The 22,117-nt window shown below is 44.0% G+C and overlaps 1 protein-coding gene across 3 annotated transcripts in view; it reads right to left on the bottom strand.

Moving 5' to 3' along the window:
* Positions 1-22,117, bottom strand: part of ANP32A (acidic nuclear phosphoprotein 32 family member A) — a 48,768-nt gene that overhangs the window by 5,519 nt on the left and 21,132 nt on the right. For 2 of the 3 annotated variants that reach the window (XM_073618269.1, XM_073618270.1), the window contains exons 3-6: positions 14,263-14,385; positions 13,441-13,639; positions 5,335-5,432; positions 2,396-2,447 (exon numbers count right to left, since the gene is read on the bottom strand). In XM_073618269.1, the coding sequence (XP_073474370.1) occupies positions 2,396-2,447; positions 5,335-5,432; positions 13,441-13,639; positions 14,263-14,385 (472 nt within the window). Of the gene's footprint in view, positions 1-2,395; positions 2,448-5,334; positions 5,496-13,440; positions 13,640-14,262; positions 14,386-22,117 lie in introns of those variants that run through there. The other variant, XM_073618271.1, reaches the window with a different exon arrangement.

Below are 22,117 nucleotides of genomic sequence, written 5' to 3'. Positions count from 1 at the left end.
TGTAATGCCCCGTACACACGAGCGGAATTTCCGTCGGATAAAACTTGGATGTTTTTTCCGATGGAATTCCGCTCAAGCTTGGCTTGCATACACACGGTCACACAAAAGTTCTCTGAACTTTCGACCGTCAAGAACGCGGTGATGTACAACACTACGACGAGCCGAGAAAATTAAGTTCAATGCTTCCGAGCATGCGTCGAATTGTTTTCCGAGCATGCGTTAGGATTTTGTGCGTCGGAATTGCTAAAGACGATCGGAATTTCCGATAGGAACTTTTTCCGTTGGAAAAATAGAGAACCTGCTCTCAATCTTCTTGCTGGCGGAAATTCTGCCAGCAAAAGTCCGATGGAGCATACACATGGTCAGAATTTCTGACCAAAAGCTCACATCGGACTTTTGCTGGCGGAATTTCCGATCATGTGTACGGGCCATAACTCAAAACATGTAACCAGTAAAAAAATTTAAAGCATCGCCTATGGGGATTTATAAGTACCGAAGTTTGGCACCATTCCACGAGCGTGCGCAATTTTGAAGCAATGACATGTTGGGTATCTATTTACTCAGCGTAACTTCATCTTTCACATTATGCAAAAAAAAATTTAAAAATTGGGCTAACTTTACTGTTTTGTTTTTTTTTTTAAAGCACAAAACTGTTTTAAAAAAAAAAAAAAAAAAAAGCGTTCGAAAAATTGCTGCGCAAATACCGTGCAAGATAAAAAGTTGCAAAGACTGCCATTGTTTTCTCTAGGGTCTTTGCTAAAAAAACCATATATAATGTTTGGGGGTTCTATGTAATTTTCTAGCAAAAAAAATGATGATTTGTACATGTAGGAGAGAAATGTCAGAATTTGGCCTGTGTGACAAGGGGGTTAAAGAAAACCCCTTCCATTTCATGCTGTCAGCAATGGCACCACATGAAAGAGAAATGTCACAAGGCCTGAAAAAGAATAATTTCTTTACACAAGAAAAGATGAAGGCTACAAAAAAAAAAAAAAAATCAGCAAAGCTTTACTTATCAGTCAGAATACTGGAGAAAAAGTGATACAAAAATGTAACAAAGATGGAACTGCAACCATCTCAGAGACGTCCAGGGAAGTTCTCACCACGAAGTACAAGAAAATTGCATGGTGCCTACTGTGAAACATGGTGGTGGCAGTAACCTGTGGAGGCAGCATGAGTGCTGCTGGTGTCAAGAAGCTGCATTTCATTGATGGTATCATTAATTCACAGATGTACCGCTCTATATTGAAAGAGAAGATGCTACCATCTCTCCGTGCCCTTGGTCGTCGTGCACTTTTCCAACATGACAATGATCCAAACCTCACATCTAAGGCCACTGTTGTATTTCTGAAGAAGAACCGGGTGAAAGTGATTCAGTGGCCAAGTATGTCTCCTGATCTGAACCCAATCAGGGAACACCTATGGGGAATCTTGAAGAGACGACCATCACTCTCCATCCAGCATCCAGGCTCTGAAAGAGGTCGTTCTTGAAGAATGGAAAAAGATTGATGTTGGATTTATCGCCGTTTCATTCCATGCCTAGAAGGCGCGGTCCTTACAAATCATGGCGGTCATACAAAATACTAGATGGAGGAGTTTTTGTTGTGGGGTGTATTCATTTTTCAATCAACTAATTGAAGATTTTGTAATCTTATGTCGCGTACACACGAGCGGAATTTCCGTCTGAAAAATCTTGGGATGGTTTTTTCCAATGGAATTCCGCTCAAGCTTGGCTTGCATACACGCGGTCACACAAAAGTTCGCTGAACTTTCGACCGTCAAGACGCGGTGATGTACGACACTAACGACGAGCCGAGAAAAGGAAGTTCAATGCTTCCGAGCATGCGTGGCATTGTTTCCGAGCACGCGTAGGAATTTTGCGCATTAGAATTGGTACAGACAATCAGAATATCAGATCGGAACTTTTTCCGACCGAAAAATTGAGAACATGCTCTCAATTCCGCCAGCAAAAGTCCGACGGAGCATACACACAGTCGCATTTTTGGACCAAAAGCTCTCATCTGACTTTTGCTGACAGAATTTCCGCTCGTGTGTACGGGGGAAATAAGTTCTATTATTAACCTTACTTTCATGTAATGAGCTAAACAAATGTTCTATAAAACTCAGTTTTGTCAAAATTTTGGAAAACTGTTCTTGTGTTTATTAAATCTTACTATTCAAAAGGGGTGTATTCATTTATGCTGAGCACTGTATATATAAGGGGCTAAAATTATGTGTAATCTCAGCAACAGACAACATATCCCGACACCTGTGTATTCCTTAATACAGCAGCAACATACTGCCAAAACATTTATGCTGAAGATGCAAAGTCCTTCTTTCAGCGTTATAAACTGCAAACATAAGCCGTCTGCATTAAGGGGGATTGATCACATACCATCCTCTTCAGCTTCATCCTCCTCCCCTTCTTTGGAAGCCTCCTCATCCTCCTTTAAAACAAAAAGCAGATTAATGGCGGATTTAAGTACGTCTCCAACACAGATTAACCTCTGAAGCCCCCCCCCCCCCCGACCTCCCCCCCACAACCCCCCACTCCATCAAAAAGACAAAAACAAAAGAACAGAAAATATCAACAGCAACTAAACTACTACAATACACAATGTGTGATATCTAATATGGAGAACTAGGAATGCTATACAGCGAATTCTGAAGACAGAAATGTTAATCACATTTAGAACATTATATTGGTCAATACTGTATAGTATTAATATTACTATTCCCTCAAGTCCTAGATAAAAAGGCAACAATACATCTAAACAGGAAATAATTGTAGGTGATATTTGGCATTTACTTACAGGTTTATGGTGACATGGGTGCACTGGACCTGAATCTTTTTGTAACCTAAATAACTAATTCAAACTTAAAGTGATATTAAAGTCTTGTTTTTTTGTTTTTGTTTTTTTAACAATCATGTTATACTTACCTGCTCTGTGTAATGGTTTTGCACAGAACAGCCCCCATCCTCTTCTTTTAGGGTCCCCCGCTGGCGCTCCTGGCCCCTCCCTCCTGCCCCCATAGCAAGCAGCTTGCTATGGGGGCACCCGAGCTGCTGCTCTGTGTGTCCATTCAGACACGGACCTGGTCTCAGCCCCACCCCCCTCTCTCTCATTAGCTCACTGACTGATTCACAGCAGTGGGAGCCATTGGCACCCGCTGCTGTCTCAGCCGATGAGGAGGGAAAGTCCCAGACAACTGAGGCTCTCGTGCAACAGCGATGGATCGAGATGGGGCTCAGGTAAGTATTAGGTGGCTGAGGGGGGGCTGCTACACACAGGCAGCTTTTTATGTTAATGCATAGAATACATTAAGATAAAAAAAAAAAAAACCTTCTTGACTTTAGAACCACTTTAAGGTCTTATTGTGAAACATCTCAAATCATTTATCTCTTGAGTAAAAATGCAAATAACTAAAATCATGACACTAAAGTAAAGAAGGCCGCTCTCTGGGGTAAGCAGCGCTGAAGGCACTATATGGGGCTGTGAGTCCATTGTGATTGATATTCTTTGGAGTCTCCTAACAGTCCCCCATCTGCAAGCAACACCTTGAAAAAAAATATTTTTAAAAAACCTGCATATCTATGAAATGAAATTGCCTTCAACCTTTGACCCTGACCCCCGGGTTGCTACACTGAACATCCAGACACATTAGAACTCAGAGCTCTCCTGTGTCCGCCATGGGGGGGTGGGGGACTACTGTTTCGGGTGCCTCTATCGTGCTGTTTCATGTTACATTGGTTTTCTCGGATGACAATGATTGACTCCCTCCTGAGGAAGCGGCCTATGCTGCGAAACATGTAGAGGACTGTGTCAAGATCTACATTCCGGTGCCCCTTGTGATCTTTGGGGATCATCAACCTTTGAAATCTCTTAAATGAACGGCTGTAACCATTGCTTGTATATAGCCCCTTTTGTAAATTATCTTTTTTCTTTATTTTAATCAAGTTTTTCTATAATAAATACAATTTTTATATTTTATCATGCCTTCTGCCTAATCCTTGATAGTCCGAGATAGTCCAATCCTCTCAATTTTTTGCCAGTGGCACATTTGGGGTAGCCCCAGGTATTCCTCTTTAATACTAAAGTAAATTTTTTTTTTTTTTTTTATGAAAATGATAATATTTAACTGCTCTGTGCAACAATATTCAACAGAAAGCACATATTTTGCTCTTCTGGCAATCCCCCCCGCTGGCAGAGTCACCTTCTTCCTACTCCGGGTGCCTCCTTAGTAAGCCAGGTGGTAATGAGGTGGTGTGTGCACTTCTGAGCCGCGATGTGTGTCTCCATAGAAGCACACAGCGCTGGTAAAGCCACGTCCTCTACTCACAGGAGCTTGACTGCCAGCAGCAGCAGCCTTACTCTGCTACCCTCATCTGGTGCTTGGATCCAGACACAGAAGCAGGTGAGTGTTTAGGGATAGAGGGGGGCCAAGAAGGATAGTAGGGTGCCGTTACCTTAAGGCCCGGTTCACACTGCTGCAACTTTGAAGCCGACATCCCAGCGCTACCTCGGCATGACTTGCATACGACTTCTTTAACAGAAGTCAATGCAAGTCGTGCCGAAGTCGGACCAAATGTAGTGCAGGAACCCTTTTGAGTTGGAGCGACTCAAGTAGCTCCTATTAGAACGGTTCCATTGCACTTAATTGGGTGCGACTTGTGATGCTCTCAAAGTCGGAGCGCATGTCGCACCAGTGTGAACCGGGCCTAATGCAGAGAATGCATTCAAGTAATCGAATTTAGAACCACTTGGGACACAAAAACATTTTGATTTCGGTTAGGCAAACCATAGCTGATGCAATGTTCTTTTCAGAAACTACAGGCTGCAGGCAAGAAAAATTGCTCAATTCCCTCATCAGAGTTAGTGTGGATGGGGGGATCCCTCCCACAGTGCTATCGTGTTCTGCCAGTGGGGAGCCTTCCCAGTCAGCAGAATACAAGGATCACTGCTGGCGGCTATAGCCACAGGCAGCAATCGCATGCGATTAATCCGACAGGCTCGTTGTACTGAAGTTGATGGATTGACTTTAGTACAACTAGCCTGCCCATAGATGGATCGAATCTCAGCTGGTCCGGCTCAGATTCGATCCATCTATGGCTGGCTTTAGCTACCATGGGGCTGAATCTTGTAGATAATCTGGCAGAAAGGCCTCCGTGCCAGCATTTCCAGCTATGCCCACATTATGAAGCAAAGTGAGTTTTTATCACACTACAAAATCAAATCTCATCATCAATATCACTGCAAAGAAATATCTACACCGTTATGCTAGAAGACAACAGAAATACACTTCAACAAACAAAGAAAATTGTAAAAGCTGTACCTCCTCCTCGCCGCTCACTTCCTCCTCTTCTCCTTCCTCCTCTTCATCGTCGTCCTCGCCCTCCTCACCCGGTGGAACGTCCTCGTCATAGTCATCCTCTGTGTGAGGGGGGCAGCCTCAGTCACAAACAGACTGGAGATGTGTGCAATATAGTCTCCAGTCTGTGAGCCACAGACAGAGGGAGTAACAGAACATCAGCTAACACTAGAGCCTTCGTAGAGTCCCCAATAACTGAAGACACCAATTCACATTTTGTTTTTCATCCAATTCATTCAGTAGTAATAAAGTTTTACAGACTAAAGACGGCCAATCAGACTGTACAATCTCTGTGCAATTAAATTTAAAATCCATCCACTGTGGGAGATTTACTAAACCTGGAGCACTCAGAATCTGATGCAGCTGTGCATGGTAACCAATCAGCTTCCACGTTTTATTGTCAAAGCTTAAGACTGGGTTCACACCTCAGAGGCTCACAGCAGGAGTCCAGTGCGGCTCCGTTCACCATTTCGGGTCTGATTTCAGCCTGAATTTTGGACCAAAAGACACACAAGGCTCTGGTGCAATTTGCACCGGAGCCGCTGCGGAGATCGTGACCGGCTTTTTAAAGAGCCGGTTCACACATCTCCTGCTGTGCTAATTGGATGCGGAAAAAACCCACATCCAATTCACACTGGTGTGAACCCAGCCTTACAGAGTTGTAGGGTCTCAAAGATTTTTCATCTTAATGGATTCTATGCATTCCTGTGCTGCAGCAGCCCCCCAGAGCCCCCCTGTTACTAACCTGAACCCGATCGTTCCAGCTTCGAGGACAAGCACACCAGCTCCAGCCGCTGTCTCAGGCCCTTATTGGATAGACCGATAGCAGCAGGAGCCATTGCCTCTGACTGCTGTCAATCAAATCGAGTGACACAGGAGTCAGGGGGTGGGGCAGAGTCCTGCTGTCTGTGTCAATGGAGGCAGCAACAGGACTCGGGAGAGCGCCCGCATGAGTGCCCCCATGGTAAAAGGGGTCTCTGTGGGGGCACTCAATGAAGAGGGGCCAAGAGCGCCACCGAGGGACCCCAGAAAAGGAGGATCGGGGCCGCTCTGTGCAAAACCAGGTAAGTATAACATGTTTGTTATTTTAAGAAAAAAACCTTTACAAATCACTTTAACCACTTAAAGCGCTTGTAAACCGCAGGTGATTAAAGGAAAAAATTCCCTGCAAGGTAATGTCATAATGTGCTAGTATGCATCTTTCAACTGGTATTCCTTCCGGGGTCGCGGCCTCCGGCTACATGAGTGGCTGGGGGTGCCATGACGCCACTCCCGTGCAAGCATGCGAGAGCCACCGTTTCTAGCAGGGTCTCTGAAGGTATGGCACTGTAAACCGGACCTTCGGAGCTCATGTGCCGGTGACATCACTGGCTGCATACACTCTGGAATATCTTCTAAACAGTGCAAGTTTAGAAGATATTCACAGTACCGACAGGTAAGCTTTTATAGAGTAAATAGATACCCAACATGTCATGCTTTAAAATTGTGTGCGCTTGTGGAATGGCACCAAACTACCGTACTAACAAATCTCCATAGGCGATGGTTTAAATATTTCTACAGGTCACCCCTTCAGAGTTACATAGGAGGTATAGTGCTAGAATTATTGCTCTCACACAGACTTTCGTGGCGATACCTCATGTGTGGTGCGAACACAGTTTACATATGTGGGCGTGACCTGCGTATGCGTTCACTACTGCACACGAGCGCGTGACAATGGGAGCGCTTAAAAAAACAAAAATCCCTTCGCGATAACACAGCATGACAGGTCCTCTTTATGGAGAGTATCTGGGGTCTAAAAGACCTCACATCTCTCTTCTACCCTTAAAAGTAAGGGATCAAAAACAAAAAACGTTTCATCTTTTGCTTAAAGAAAAAAAAACAAAAAACGTTTACATGCCCCGAGAACCTTAAGCGACGTCACTCTGCTCCTTCAAGGGCATAGAGATGAGCGAGCGGTGGCCATCTTGCCATTGCTTATCTCTATGGCAAGAAACTGCCGGCGGCGGTCGGTTCCAGGGCCCAGCGATCGGTAACATAAACCTGGCAACCACCGGGAAGCGGCGGGGTTGTTCACCTCTCCCACTGTTTCTAAAAGTGGTCCCGTGGGGATCACTCTTATCTGAAAGACCGGAGCCTGAGGGAAAAGAAAATACCGGGGGTTATGGCATCTAGCTGCAGCCATCACCCCTGGGTTGAACATCAAAATAATGACATTTTCCTGGTTGGACAGTCGGCGAGTGGTTAAATTGGGACAAGCTGAAGTTAGAAGCTGATTGGTTACCATGCACAGCTACGCCAGATTCTGAGTGCTCCAGTTTTGGCAATTCTCCCCCTTTGTGTCATGGTTTTGTATACCTAAACAGTTCATTCACCTTCTATCCAGTCTAGTAGGCCTTACCTTGTGGACTGTGTATGGTCACAACATCATTGTTACTACATCCTAAACAGATTGTACAAATCAGACTGTAACATTTGACCAGCCTAAAGTGCATTGAATATAACCTGTGCTTCTCAAGGTCCTGTGAAACCCTCACATGTCAGTACACCAGGAATGCTGAAAATGGTATATTCACAACAGCTGGAGGAACCCGCAATTTAAAGTAGAAATCCAGCTCTTGTTGGACTTTAACCACTCAAGGACCGGGCCTATTTTTCAGACTCAGTGTTTACAAGTTAAAATCTGTTTTGTTTTTTTTGCTAGAAAACTACTTAGAACCCCCAAACATTAATATATATATATATATATATAAATAAAAATACATGTATATAAAATAATAATATATATATATATAATACTTTATATCACACGGTATTTTCGCAGCGGGCTTACAAGCGCACTTTTTTTTGGAAAAAAATACACTTTTTTGAATTGAAAAAAAAAATAAAACAGTAAAATTAGCCCAATTTTTTTTTAGACTGTGAAAGATAATGTTACGTCGAGTAATCTCATACCAAACATGTCACGCTTCAAAATTGCACCCGCACGTGGGAAGGGCAACAAACGTTTACCCCTAAAAATCTCTATTGGTGACATTTAAAGATTTCTACAGGTTACCCGCTTTGAGTTACAGTGTTAATTTTAGTCTTAGGACTAAAATGGCTTTGTAGTTTGTTAGTCGTATTTAGTCGACTAAATCTCCAGTACATTTCAGTAATTGCAATTTAGTTTTAGTCATAGTCTTTTGACTAAAATGGCTTTTAGTTTTAGTCGTATTTTAGTCATCTCAATTGTTTTAGTTTTAGTCGACTAAAATAGTATTCATTTAGTTGACTAAAATGTTTTAGTCGACTAAATTAACACTGGTTACACAGAGGAGGTCTAGGCTAGAAAAAGACCTCAGATCTCATATTTACACTAAAATGCAATACTAATTAAAAATTTTTTTTTTTTAAATCCCCTTTAGGAGCACTCGGCATCCAGGCAGTGAGGGGAGAGGAACCGATCGGCTCCGCCTCTACTGACGGGTCCGGTGAGCGCGATGGGAGGGGCCCCTCTCCCGCCCCCGATAAACAAGTGATCTCCAGCTAATCTGCTGCTGAGACCAATTTTATCGTAAAGATTAAAGTCCACCGTTTTTTAAAAATACCGGGGTTATGGCAGCTAGCTTGAACGTCAATGTAGCGACGTATAACGGCGGCGGCTGGTCCTTAAGTAGTTAAATAGTTTGTGGGCCAAGCTGGCCAAAACAAACGTTTTCCATAAAATAACTATGCGGTCGCTGTGCGCTCTGTAGTAGAATAAGCTACATAAGGCAGCGCTGTGTTACGGCGGCAGTAAGGATGACTTCCCGTCTTCTACCAGCACAAAGTATAGTTGGGCTAAATGCTTCTCCATCCTTTAGGAGATGCCTTGTATTTTTATCAATGAGAACAAGGCTTCTCCTGAATGGCGGAGAAGCATTTAAGCCGACTATTTAGTTCCAGCTGCAGATAGGAAGTCACCCATAGTACTGCAGGAACTACCGTAAGCACTGTTACTTGATGTAGCCGATTATACAACCCTATGATACAGTGCACACAGGGGCCACATAGTATGGTTATGGAAATGGTTCACTTGGGTCAGCTTGTCCCAAACAATAAACCCCCCCCATCAAAACATGATATATTTTCTAAAAGCAGAAACCTTGGAGAATAAAATAGTGGTAGTTCCAATTTTTTTTTTTATGGCAAACCCTATTATGGCAAAGGTATAGAAAACACAAAATTTCAGTAAAAAAAAAAAAACACTAGTTAAGTTAATTTTAGTGCATGCAAAACGCATTAAAATTACCCATTTTTTTGTAAAATATAAAAGATGAGTGTTCACCGAGTAAATAGATTCTCAACATGTCAAACCTTAAAGAGGAGCTCCAGGCTCCTTCAGAAAAAACCTTAAAAAGTCAGCAGCTACAAATACTGTAGTTGCTGACTTTTAATATTAGCGCACTTACCTGTCCAGGCATCCAGCGGTGTCCTCACCCGAACCGATTTTTCAATCGGCTTTTGGGTGCTGCCTTGCGGCTTCACAGCCAGTTTCCTACTGCGAATGTGCGAAGTAGGCTGCGCTCTGTATATGGGCCGCCTGCGGTGGAAGAAGGATTGGGGGGGGGGGATGGGGGGGCGAACTTCTGGCGTGGCCATGGAGAACACAGCCAGAAGTGGGAGCAGGCACCTGTTAAAATCAGGTACCCCATCCTCCCCCTTAAAAGGTGCCAAAATGTGGCAGCGAAAGGGGGGGGGGGGGGGAGGAAGCAGACAAGCGGAGCTTCCCCTTTTGGGTAGAGCTTTAAATTTGAATGCGCCCCTGAAATGGAGACAAACTTCAGTACCCTATATTTTCTAACACTTTAAAAGCCCCCTACAGGTCATCAGTTTAGTGTTACAGAGAAGGTCTGGTGCCAGAAATATTGCTCTTTCCAGCGATATCCAACATGTGTACTGCAATCAGCGTTTTCATGTGTAGGTGCTCCTGGCACGTGCGTTTACGTTTGTACATGTGTATATGGGAGGGGGGCTGCCTTATGTGCTTTTTAGAGTTTTAAATCTTAAAAAAATTATATAATCACATGGGGACAAAAAGTTCCTTTTGTGATAATTTTTTGGAGACAGGTTCTCTTCAAGAAGACATCTGGGGTCTTAAAAATCCCTGATGTCTCCCCTGTGCTCCACTGAATGTAATGCTATGCAGATCACATTGCACTACATTCTTTCCGGATTTGCTGGCCAGGGACACGGACAGGTGGACTTGGAAGTGATGTCAAACATATCACTTTCCGGATCAGGAACAAGGCAGGAGAGAGGTCCGCTTTGCTCCTGCCCCTTTATCGGGTTGCACACACTATGTCGTTCCTGGGCCCAAGCAGAGCCCCTGGGTTGGGGTTGCTGTTACATAGGGTGTGTGGAAGGCAGGAGTCTGATAGTCAGATTTACACGTGTGTGTAAAACCCCCCCACTGTCAGGTCCGTACAACCTACAATGGCCGCCATATCCCCGTTAAATTGTTTCCGGGACAGTAAATGAGGAAAATCTACTTCTAATTCTAGTGCAAAACCTAGAAATTTTAGTCGGACTTCTACTTAAGATTGTGTAAAGAGATTATATAAGGTTTCATGGCGATATACCAACTTTGGTCCTCACAACTATAAGAATTGTAGAAGGAACGGTGTGGGGATGTTGTCCTTGCCCACATTATTTATCAACTGCCAGAATGAAAAATCTCATCTACATTTGTTTATCGCTTTCATTTCTTTGTTTCTATAAAAGCTCGTTTTAAAGAAAACAAAGAGAAAAAAAAAAAAAAAGTATCTTCCAGCAATAACGTGTTAGGCGGCGTTGAACCAGGAAGGGCGGTAGTTTCCAAGGTAACCAGTACATGCTATAATTGGGAATATGTTTATAACTACAAGGGCTGTTGGGATGAGCTACAAAAGCTTCATCACTCCTCCATATCACTTCATTCTGTACTAATTTGCCTTTCATCAGGTTATAATTTTTTGTATAATAAGATCTCCGGTCTCTTATTTTTCTATAGTAAATGAGAAGCTGCGCTGATAAAGCCCCAAATTAAGTTGGTGCATCTTTGATTGTATATCATGACAATATGAGCCCATACACGGAATGATGAGGTAGATCTTAATCGAAATGCCACCACAGTGATTCACATCAAAAAGATGTGCCGCCACCTAGGGCTGGGAGATTGTCTGAAAAAAAAAAAAAAAAAAAAAAACTCGATTCACGATTCGAATCGTTTTTTTTTTTTTCACCACGCCGGTCCTGAGGAGCTGTGGGCAGGAGTTTTTAGGCGAGGCCGCGGCTTCGGTCTAGTCCGCAGCGTCCGGTCTGGCGGACTAGGCCGAAGCTGCGGCCTCGCCTAAAAACTCCTGCCCGCAGCTCCTCAGGACCGGCGTGGTGAAAAAAAAAAAAATTTTTTAAATTTATTTGCTTAAATTTTGAATTGATTTGACCTCTCAACTTGATTCAAGATTTAAATCGATTTTTTCCCCAGCCCTACCGCCACCTTAAAGAATTCCTGCTTACCAGATAGCAAGTAAAACAAAGCATGTGGCTATAGCCCAGCCAAGGCCTTTACTTCCACCGAAGATCCTATGAACAATCAACAGGGTGGATGGCTGCAATGTCTCTCACACACTGCCAGCGCTGTAGAATCCTTGACCATCTCACTCCTCTCGGAGTCTCTCGGTCACATCCTCAGATTCGGAGCAGTGCGCAAATCTCATGAGAGCCAAGCAGTCACATGTTTGGCGGACTGCTCCAGATCTGAGAATGTGACAGAGACTTGGAGAGGAATGAGATGGTCAAGGATTCTACAGCGCTGGCAGTGTGTGAGAGACATTGCAGCCATCCACCCTGTTGATCGTTCATAGGATCTTAAAGTAAAGGCCTTTTTGTCCCCTATGTGATGAAAAAGTTAAAAAAAATAAAAAATAAAAAATTTAAGTTTCAGCCAAGCACATAGACAGACCCCCCCCCCCCCCCCCCAAAAAAAAAGATTTTTGAGCCCCCCCGCGCGAACGTAAAATGCACGTGTTGGGGCACCCCCAACTCACTACAACTTTGATCGTGATACACATTACAAATCACACGTTACAATTGTGATACACAATACATGATCCCCATGACTAAGCACCTAAGGGGGCGGAGCGAAATGCGTTGGAGGCATGGCCTGGTCAGAGTCCAGGCTGAGGTTGATACACCCCCCCCCCCAGGGATGTTATGGATGTGCGGCCATAGGGACACACTCTCTTCACTTTCAGCCATTGCAAGAGCCTGGGTGAGCTCCCTCCCCTACCAGCACTCCCAGCGATGGATGTCACAGGACTTGCACCTCCCTTCAATAGAGCCAGAGTGGCACGCGGAACAGGTCTTGAGTCAGACTTTACATATCGCAGTACACACCAGAGAGCAATATTTCTAGCACCAGACCCCATGGCATAAACACTAAACTGATGAAAACTAGTCAGAAGTGATTCCTGCAGAGAGCAGAGGAAAGAGGCAGCAGACAGAAATGACACTTAGTGCTCTGGACTGAGACAAGTACACACTATACTCTGAGCAATGTTTCTCAACTCCAGTCCTTAAGTACCCCCAACAGGTCATGTTTTCAGGATTTCCCTCAGATGAAAACGGCTGTGGTAATCACTAACGCGGCGAAACTGATCAAATCACCTGTGCAAAATAATGGAAAGCCTGAAAACATGACCTGTTGGGGGTACTTGAGAACTGGAGTTGAGAAACATTGCTATAGAGAGATATGCTTTTGTTTGTTTTTCATGTCTGAGGTTTACAACCACTTTAAGCACCTCTTTCTACGTTTGTGTGTAAGTGGTAAGCTCCACAGCCAATGCAACACCTCAAGAATAGAAGTCACACAGCATATGCAAATAAAACTCGCAGATTTCTACTAAAGGAACTTCCTTCCCCTTTCTCTCAAAGAACTTCAAAGGAAAAAAAACAATCTATGATAGCGGAGACTTTCAGCCCATTTTAACTCGCAGTAAAAAGAAGGCAAAAAAATAAAAAATAGAAAAAACACACCATAGGAGCGTGAGAAGCCAAAATTCCAGTACCCACCATCGTCCTCGTCCTCCTCGTCATCTAAACCCTCCAGATAGGCTTCAGCGTCGGAGTCTGGGGCTTCCTTGTCATCTCGGTCGTACCCATCCAGGTAGGTGAGCTGGGGCAGTAACTTGAAGACGTTTTCTCGATAGTCGCTGAGGTTGGTGACCTCACAGTTAAACAGGTCTAAGCTCTTTAAGCTCCCTAATTTTTTCTGCAGGTGGGAAAAAATGATGCAGAACGCAAGGGTAGAAAATTATGAACACACACAAAGATCAAGGTGCGGCATTCACATAACAATTTGTACAGTTAGTCAGAATGTCCCCTTAAGGCGCCTTTCACACGGACGGCTGTTCTGCCACAGTTAAAAGCATATAATATGTTCTGTGAAATTCAAGACTCCAGACACTGCGATCAGCTGCATTTGTACAGTGAGATTACCTGCGTTTACATGCGTCTGCGTTTGGAACATTCTTGCCATTTCTGATGTGCTTCCGGTTGCTTTTCTTTCCTTGTTGCCGCTGCTATCCTCAGGAGAAATAGTACACTGCGATTACCTGCAGTTATGTAAAGATAGCTGCGCTAAATCGCTCCTGGACGCAGTCAATTCTATTTTTTCTATCCGCACCAAACCGCATGTAACTAAATCGCAGCTAAACGCAGTGTGTGAATGGGGCCATAGGAAAGCCTTGTGTGCTTTTAGCTGCGGTAGAAAACTAGAAAATCCGCAGCTAAAAGCCCCATTCTATCCGTCCGTGTGAAAGGGGCCTTAGCGCTTTAGTAACGTTACATTCAGAAAACCCGCCCTGCACCCAGAATAAAAAGCGTCTCTCTCACCAGAGGTTCCATTGTGCTCAGATCTTTTATTCTGTTTCCGCTCAGGTTGAGATGTGTGAGGCTTGGACATTTTTCCGCCAGAACTTCCAGTCCACCCGAGATGTTATTATCACTCAACTCCAACTGCAACCAAAAGAAAAAAGTCATCACTGGTCAACCAGAAGCCACTGAAATCAAGAAGCCGTTACTCATAATGAAAAAATTACATCCGTTTAACATCTGAAACCAATACCTTTGCAGTGCGATTTGATATACAAAATACATAAGAACAAAACATACAAAAGAACTGCAAAGAATCGCATGCAATTTGAATAGGAATGTGGTGTAATTCCTGTCCGAATCACATGTGGGGTTTCTCGCACCGCTCCTGTGTGACCCCAGGACTTGTCATAGTCACTTCAGCCTGGGTTCACATAAGAGCAGTGGGGGGAAAAAAACACATGAGATTTGGACAGGAATCAAACCGCATTCATGTTCAAAATCGCATGCAATTCTTTGCAGTGTGATTTCAGCCCATTCATTTTGTAAGGGCTCAAATCGCACCACAAAAGGTATCTGTACTCGGTATTGTCGAGTACTTGACCGAAAGTATCGGTACTCCTACTCGACGGTAAAAAAAAACGGTATCAGTGCAACCCTACCCTCCCTTGCTCTATCCAAAATAAATACAAATTTGCCCATACACTAAAATCTCTGTATCTACAGACATCCACAATCTACCACTAACCTATCTATGCCTGTAAAGTAGAAATCAGTATACATACCTCCGATCCCACGATGAGCGCTCAGCCGTGGCTTCTCTGTGGACGGCGGGATTTCTTCATTACAGGGCTAGATAGATTAGTGTTAGATTGTGGATGTCTGTAGATGCAGGGATTTTAGTGTTAGGGTGGACTTACACTTTAAAAATGGAGCTCCAACCAAAAGTGGAAGCTCCGCTTGCTTGCACCCTCCCCCCCCCCCCCCCATTGCAACATTTGGCACTTTTTGGGGGATGAGTGGATACCTGTCAAAACCAGGTACCCGCTCCCACTTCTGGGCAAGATCGCCGCACAACAATGCAGCGATCTACAAAGTTTCCGGCCCGTCCATTAAGCTGACTCTTCATGGGAGGTTGTCTGAGCATCCCACAAGGAGGATGGCAGTAAAGTGCACTTTAACCAATGACCTGATAAGTAGCCAGAGTGCCCAAGGAATGTGGAGGATCCCTAGGTCAGGGTGTCTCTATAGCAAGGCAGGGTACAAAACATACTGTATACCAGTGGTCTCCAAACTGTGGCCCTTTGCTTGCCTTTATCTGGCCCTTGGAGCACTATTCCTCCCCCTTATATGAGACACTATTCTGCCATCTGACACCAAAAATGAGGCGCCATTTCTCCCACCAACACCCATAATGGGGCAGCATTCTTCCCTAGGATACCAAACAAATGGGGCACTATTCCTCCCCTCCAATACCAAAATTTGGCGATGTTAATCCCACCGATGCCAGGACAATTTCTACACTTGCCGGCCACAATCCTGCCCCCTAAAGTCTGAAGGACGATAAAATCGGTCCTTTGTTCAAAATGTTTCGAGACCTCTGCTGTATACCATAAGGAGCTTAACATATCCCAAAGATAGAGCATGGAAGGAGGGAGTGAAGGCCTGGATGAGGCAAAGCCCCAAAAATCAAGTAACCTAAAAAGGACAGGAGCCAGGTACCCAGGAATAGACACGTGCACTGCCGAAAAATTGGTCCGTTTTTGTTTCATTACTTTCTTTTTTCGGGTCATTCGTTATGATCGCAATTCATAAATCCGAAAAATAAGAAACAATCTGAAAATTCGAAAGAATAACTAATAACTATTAAATTATAGGTATTGGAATTTCCTTTCAGATTTGGTTGTTAGTGAACGTAACGAATACAAATTTATCTGAAATTACGACTTATCCAAAATAACGAATCCCGCATCTAAACAAATGGAACGTAACAAATAGTTTTTATTATTAATTCATTACGTTCCATTCGTTTAGATGCGGCATTCGTTATTTCGGATCATTCGTAACTTTGGATAAATTTGTATTCGTTATGTTCACTAACAGCCAAATTTGAAAGGAAATTCCAATAACTAATTACTATTAAATTATAGGCAAGCTATTATTAGTTACTAATTTCAGATTTTCACATTTTCATTTTTTTCGAATTTCTAATTTATGAATTTTTGGAAAAATTTGTTAAAGTGGGTTTTCGTTAATTCGGATATTTCCGAATTAAAGAATTTGTCGAAATTCGTAAAAAAAAAAACAAAAACAAAAACAAAAACAAAAAACGAATTCAGAACAAAATGAATTGCACATGTATGCTGCACTGCTTCATATAGAAGAAAAAGGGAGATAATTAGAGGCAACTAATGAGGATACGAGGTAGAAGAGCATAGACTTTGGGCCCCAAAAGGGGCATTTTTTGCAGCTGCATGCCAAAAACCAAGGGTACGTCAGAATATACAAATAAACGCCATCCCCCCCCCCCCCGGTTGTAGAAGCTGGGGTGCGCCTTAATGCAGAAAGCTTTTCCACGGACCTCTAGCTTTAAATCCAAGGGGCTGAGTGGGAGTCAGGCTCCGAGGGCCTGCGGGCGCCTACACCAAAAGTACAAAAAGTGGAAGGGTAGAATTCCTTAGACCCCCCCCCAACCTCCTATATGAAGGAAGAGAGGTACAGTCCGGCCTCCCATGGCTTTGTCTGTCAGTGTCCAGTGCAGCACCGAACAGACAACATCTCTCAAAGGCCAAGTAATTTGTTCCCTTAATGTGGAGTTCGACCCAAAAATGGAACTTTTGCTTTTCTGGTTCCTACCCCCCTCCGGTGTCACATTTGGCACCTTTCAGGTATTTTGCTCCCACTTCCGGGCGTAGATACTCAAGCCACCTGCGGGTATCTACGCCACTTCCGCCGCCTTCTCCGTCCCCCCTGCTGTCTTCTGGGAGACACACAAGTCCCAGAACACAGCAGGGACCAGTGGGATAGCGCAGAGCGAGTCCCGCATGAGCAGTAGGGAACCAGGAAGTGAAGCCGCAAGGCTTCACTTCCTGATTTCCCTTACCAAAGATGTCAGCGGCAGCATCCGACAGCCGAGGGACAGATCGGTTTTGGGTGCCGACATCGCGGGTGCCCTGGGACAGGTAAGTGTCCCTATTTTAAAAGTCAGCAGCTGCAGTATTTGTAGCTGCTTACTTTAACCACTTCGCATCCAGGCCATTTCTGACACTTCGCTCCTACATGTCAAAAATCATCATTTCTTTGCTATAAAATTACATAGAACCCCCAAACATTATATATGTTTTTTTAGCAAAGACCCTAGAGAATACAATGGCGGTCATTGCAACTTCTTATCTTGCACGGTATTTGCGCAGCAATTTTTCAAATGCGTTTTTTTAAAAAAAAAAAAAACAGTTTCATGCTTTAAAAAAAAAACAAAACAGCAAAGTTAGCCAAATTTTTTTGCATTGTGTGAAAGATGAAGTTACGCCGAGTAAATAGATACCTAACATGTCACGCTTCAAAATTGCACACGCTCGTGGAATGGCGCCAAACTTTGGTACTTAAAAATCCCCATAGGCGACGCTTTAAAATTTTTTACTGGTTACATGTTTTGAGTTACAGAGGAGGTCTAGGGCCAAAATTATTGCTCTCGCTCTAACGTTCGCGGCGATACCTCACATGTGTGGTTTGAACACCGTTTTCATATGTGGGCGGGACTTACGTATGCGTTCGCTTCTGCGTGCGAGCTCACGGGGACAGGGGCGCTTTAAAAAAAATTTTTTTTTTTTTTTATTGTTAATTTTACTTAAAAATTTTTATTTTTACACTTTAAAAAAAATTTTTTTTTTTTTTGATCACTTTTATTCCTATTACAAGGAATGTAAACATCCCTTGTAATAGGAATATGACACGATCAGTCCTCCTTACAGTGAGATATGGGGTCAATAAGACCCCACATCTCACCTCTAGGCTAGGAAGCCTAAAATAGAAAAAAAAATATAAAACGATCGCCGCTTCACAACCGAAGCGGCGCCGTTTTTTTTAATGCAGAGGCCGGGCGTGACGTCATAACATCGCGCCCGGCCTCCGAACGATCATAGAGACTCCGGCGACCATCTGGTCCGCCGGAAATCTCTATGGTGAACATCCGGCGCCGGCGGATCCGCTGTCCGACTCACCGATCGCTGAGGTGAGTCGGTAGAAGCACCGGAGGGCGGCGGGAGGCGTCCCCTCCCGCCGCCCGTAAGAACGATCAAGCGGCGGAACAGCCGCTATGATCGTTCTTATGGTGTACGGAATCGCCGGCTGAAAATGCCGGTATCTGAATGATGTCTGTAGCCTCAGACATCATTCAGATATAAGCCCCGAAAGTCGAGGACGTCATATGACGTCCTCCGGATGCCAAGCGGTTAAAATAAATAAATAAATAAATAGATAGGAGGACCTCCGCTTTAATATGGCATTACTGTCCTAGCCATGTAGCCATATACACGGTCTATATATGAGTGAAAGTCAGACCTACGCAAGACACAAGTTTAGATGTTTGTAAAAAGTCATCAATAACCGAAACATAAGACATTTATTCCGCCTGCTCCATGAAACAAGGACATACTCCGCATTGGAGAGATCCCTTTAAAACCCCTTTACCCCTCCCAGGCCTTTTCTGGCACTTTTTGTTTACATATAACAATCAGCATTTTTTGCTAGAAAATGTCTTCGAACCCCCAAACATTATATTATTATTGTAAAGCAGAGGCCCTAGAGAATAAATTGTTGGGTTTTGCAATTTTTTAGGTCACACAATATTTGCGCAGCGGTTTTTCAAACGCTCTAGGTAACTAGGCTCCATGTCTAAAAAGGAAGAAGATGTGAAACTTGTGTCTTTGCTGCCAACTACCTGTAACCAACCACAGCCATCGGAGGTTTTCTGTCCTTAGCAAAAAGGTACAAGGAGATTCGTGGCAAGAATTTATCCATCTTTATCAGATGCTTGGTGGAGGGAGTGTGGCCAACGTGGTACCTTCCTGCACATTTGGTGGGACTGCCCCAAGCTAAGGCTCTATTTGCAGGATATCAGAGCCCCAATCAGACTGATCCTTGATATTGACATGCCTGATTCACCTGTGCAGTTTCTACTTCATGTACCTTCCCCTTAGCCATTATCGCAAATGCGTTTTGTCCCACCTTGTAAGCGCGGCAGCCGATTCCAATCTATTGGAAAAAAAGACCCAGATTGCTTGCCGTGCGGAGTGGGTACTCCTGGTGAACAACATTACGAAGGCGGGGGATTAATTGGTTACATGTAAAGGTTGTTATAGAACGGCTCAATGCGGTTTGGGCCACTTGGATCCACTATACTTCAGGGGCCTCAGTTGCTCCACAAACCCCTTCATCAGCGTCAGCAATACTTCCGATGGGGGAGCGGCGCCGTGCACTGTTTTTCTCGCTTTATAAGGCCCTGACATATGATATCTTCTTGCAGACTGCATACCTTACTGTGTCAGAGCGGTTCTCCTGTGCTAGGCATTTGATCTAGCACTTACGGGTAGGGGGCGCGCCTCTTCTGCTGTGATTTATTACAGCAGAAGCCAATCAGCCGGTGCCGACCAATGGATATCCGCCGGCACCCGCTGATCATTGAGAGACACAGAATGGAGCTCTGCCTATGTAAACCAGGCAGATCGCTGTCCTGTCAGTGGAAACGAATTCATTTTCTGTCACTGCAAAGCAAAAGGAATAAAATCCATCACATCCCTTAGTGAAAGCACCTCACAGTACACACAAAACACTGGCTAGGCACGCATTTAACCCTTTGATCTCCCTATATGTTTAACCCCTTCCCAGCCAGTGTCATTAGTACAGTGACAGTGCATATTTTTAGCACCGATCACTGTATTAGTGTCACTGGTTCCCACAAGGTGTCAGTTCCCAATTGAACACCGCAATATCGCAGTCCCACTATAAGTCGCTGATCGCCACCATTACTAGTATAAAACAAAATTAAATACAATTTCTAGTATATATCCCAAATTAGCTTTTTAACATTCTTTTATTGGATATGTTTTATAGCAGAAAGTAAAAAAAAAAATGGCTCTCTCTTAAGCTTGGTTCACACATCTGCATTTTTAGTGCTTTTTTCCAGAAAGGCACCAAAGTCCATTTAACATGGGTTCCTATAGGACACATTCACATCAATGCCTTTTCAGCCACTACGTTTTTGGAAAGGGTCAGGGATTTTTTTTTTTTTTTTTTTTAAACGCAAAAACTGTGCATTTTTGGTTCAATAGACTTTGGAGGAGGGAGGAGGGAGGAGGGAGGAGGGGGGAGGGGGGGGGGGAGAACGTGTGAAAAACGCATCAAAAATGTGTGCGCAAAAATGCAAAATGCACTGCAGAAACTGATCAAAAGCAAACTGCATAGGTGTGAACCGAGCCTTAGATCGGCTCCCATAATGACCTATTCTGTTGCCATTGTTAAAAATTGTTACTAAACCAACATCAGTAGAATCAGTCTGTATATGCAGTAAAGCATGCTTGTTATACTCACTGTGGAACCTAAGGGGTTAATCCTCCCATTGTGTAAAAAGGCGGCTTTATCCTGTCTTCCCTGATCCTCCCCTTTTTCCACTGTCCCCAATCCATCTTCTGATAGTACAGGGCCTTGGGGGCACTCTGCACATGCTCAGTTTGGTGTGTATTGCTAGAGTTTTTTTTTTTACCTTCTTGGGAGGGTGCATGTGATCAGCACAGAGCCATTCAGCATTGTCCAGACAGAGGGTCAGGAGTCCTGCAGCCTCACAGGACAGTCAGATGAGAATGAAAACTCCTCCTACAAGCTTTAACCAGACACTGATAGACGTCACAAGATTGCTATATACAGTGAGGGACAAAAGTACACTCACAAAGAAATGATCAGTCTATAATTTTAATGGTTGGTTTATTTTAACAGTGAAAAACGGAATAACAGAATTTCAAAAAAGTTATTGATGAGTTAAATAAGTATTTGACCCCTTCGCAAAACATGATTGCTGGAATACCCATCCACGCCCCATTTTCAATGCCCTGGCTGAGGGAAGGAGGTTCTCACCCAAGATTTGATGGTACATGGCCCCGTCCATCGTCCCTTTGATGCGGTGAAGTTGTCCTGTCCCCTTAGCAGAAAAACACCCCCAAAGCATAATGTTTTCACCTCCATGTTTGACGGTGGGGATGGTGTTCTTGGGGTCATAGGCAGCATTCCTCCTCCTTTCAAACACAGCGAGTTGAGTTGATGCCAAAGAGCTCGATTTTGGTCTCCTCTGACCACAACACTTTCACCCAGTTCTCCTCTGAATCATTTAGATGTTCATTAGCAAACTTCAGATGGTCCTGTACATGTGCTTTCTTCAGCAGGGAGACCTTGCGGGCGCTGCAGGATTTCAGTCCTTGACGGCGTAGTGTGTTACCAATTGTTTTCTTGGTGACTATGGTCCCAGCTGCCTTGAGAACATTGACAAGATTCTCCTGTGTAGTTCTGGGCTGATTCCTCACCGTTCTCATGATCATTGAACCTCCACGAGGTGAGATCTTGTATGGAGCCCCAGACTGAGGGAGACTGACAGTTATTTTGTGTTTCTTCCATTTGCGAATAATCGCACCGACTGTTGTCACCCTCTCACCAAGCTGCTTGGCGATGGTCTTGTAGCCCATTCCAGCCTTGTGTAGGTCTACAATCTTGTCCCCGACATCCTTGGACAGCTCTTTGGTCTTGGCCATGGTGGAGAGATTGGAATCTGATTGCTTCTGTGGACAGGTGTCCTTTATACAGGTAACAAGCTGAGATTAGGAGCACTCCC

The sequence above is a fragment of the Aquarana catesbeiana genome, linkage group LG03 (genome assembly GCF_042186555.1).
Source record: "Aquarana catesbeiana isolate 2022-GZ linkage group LG03, ASM4218655v1, whole genome shotgun sequence".
Classification (NCBI taxonomy): Eukaryota; Metazoa; Chordata; class Amphibia; order Anura; family Ranidae; genus Aquarana; species Aquarana catesbeiana.
This window is presented reverse-complemented; position numbering and strand designations above follow the sequence as displayed.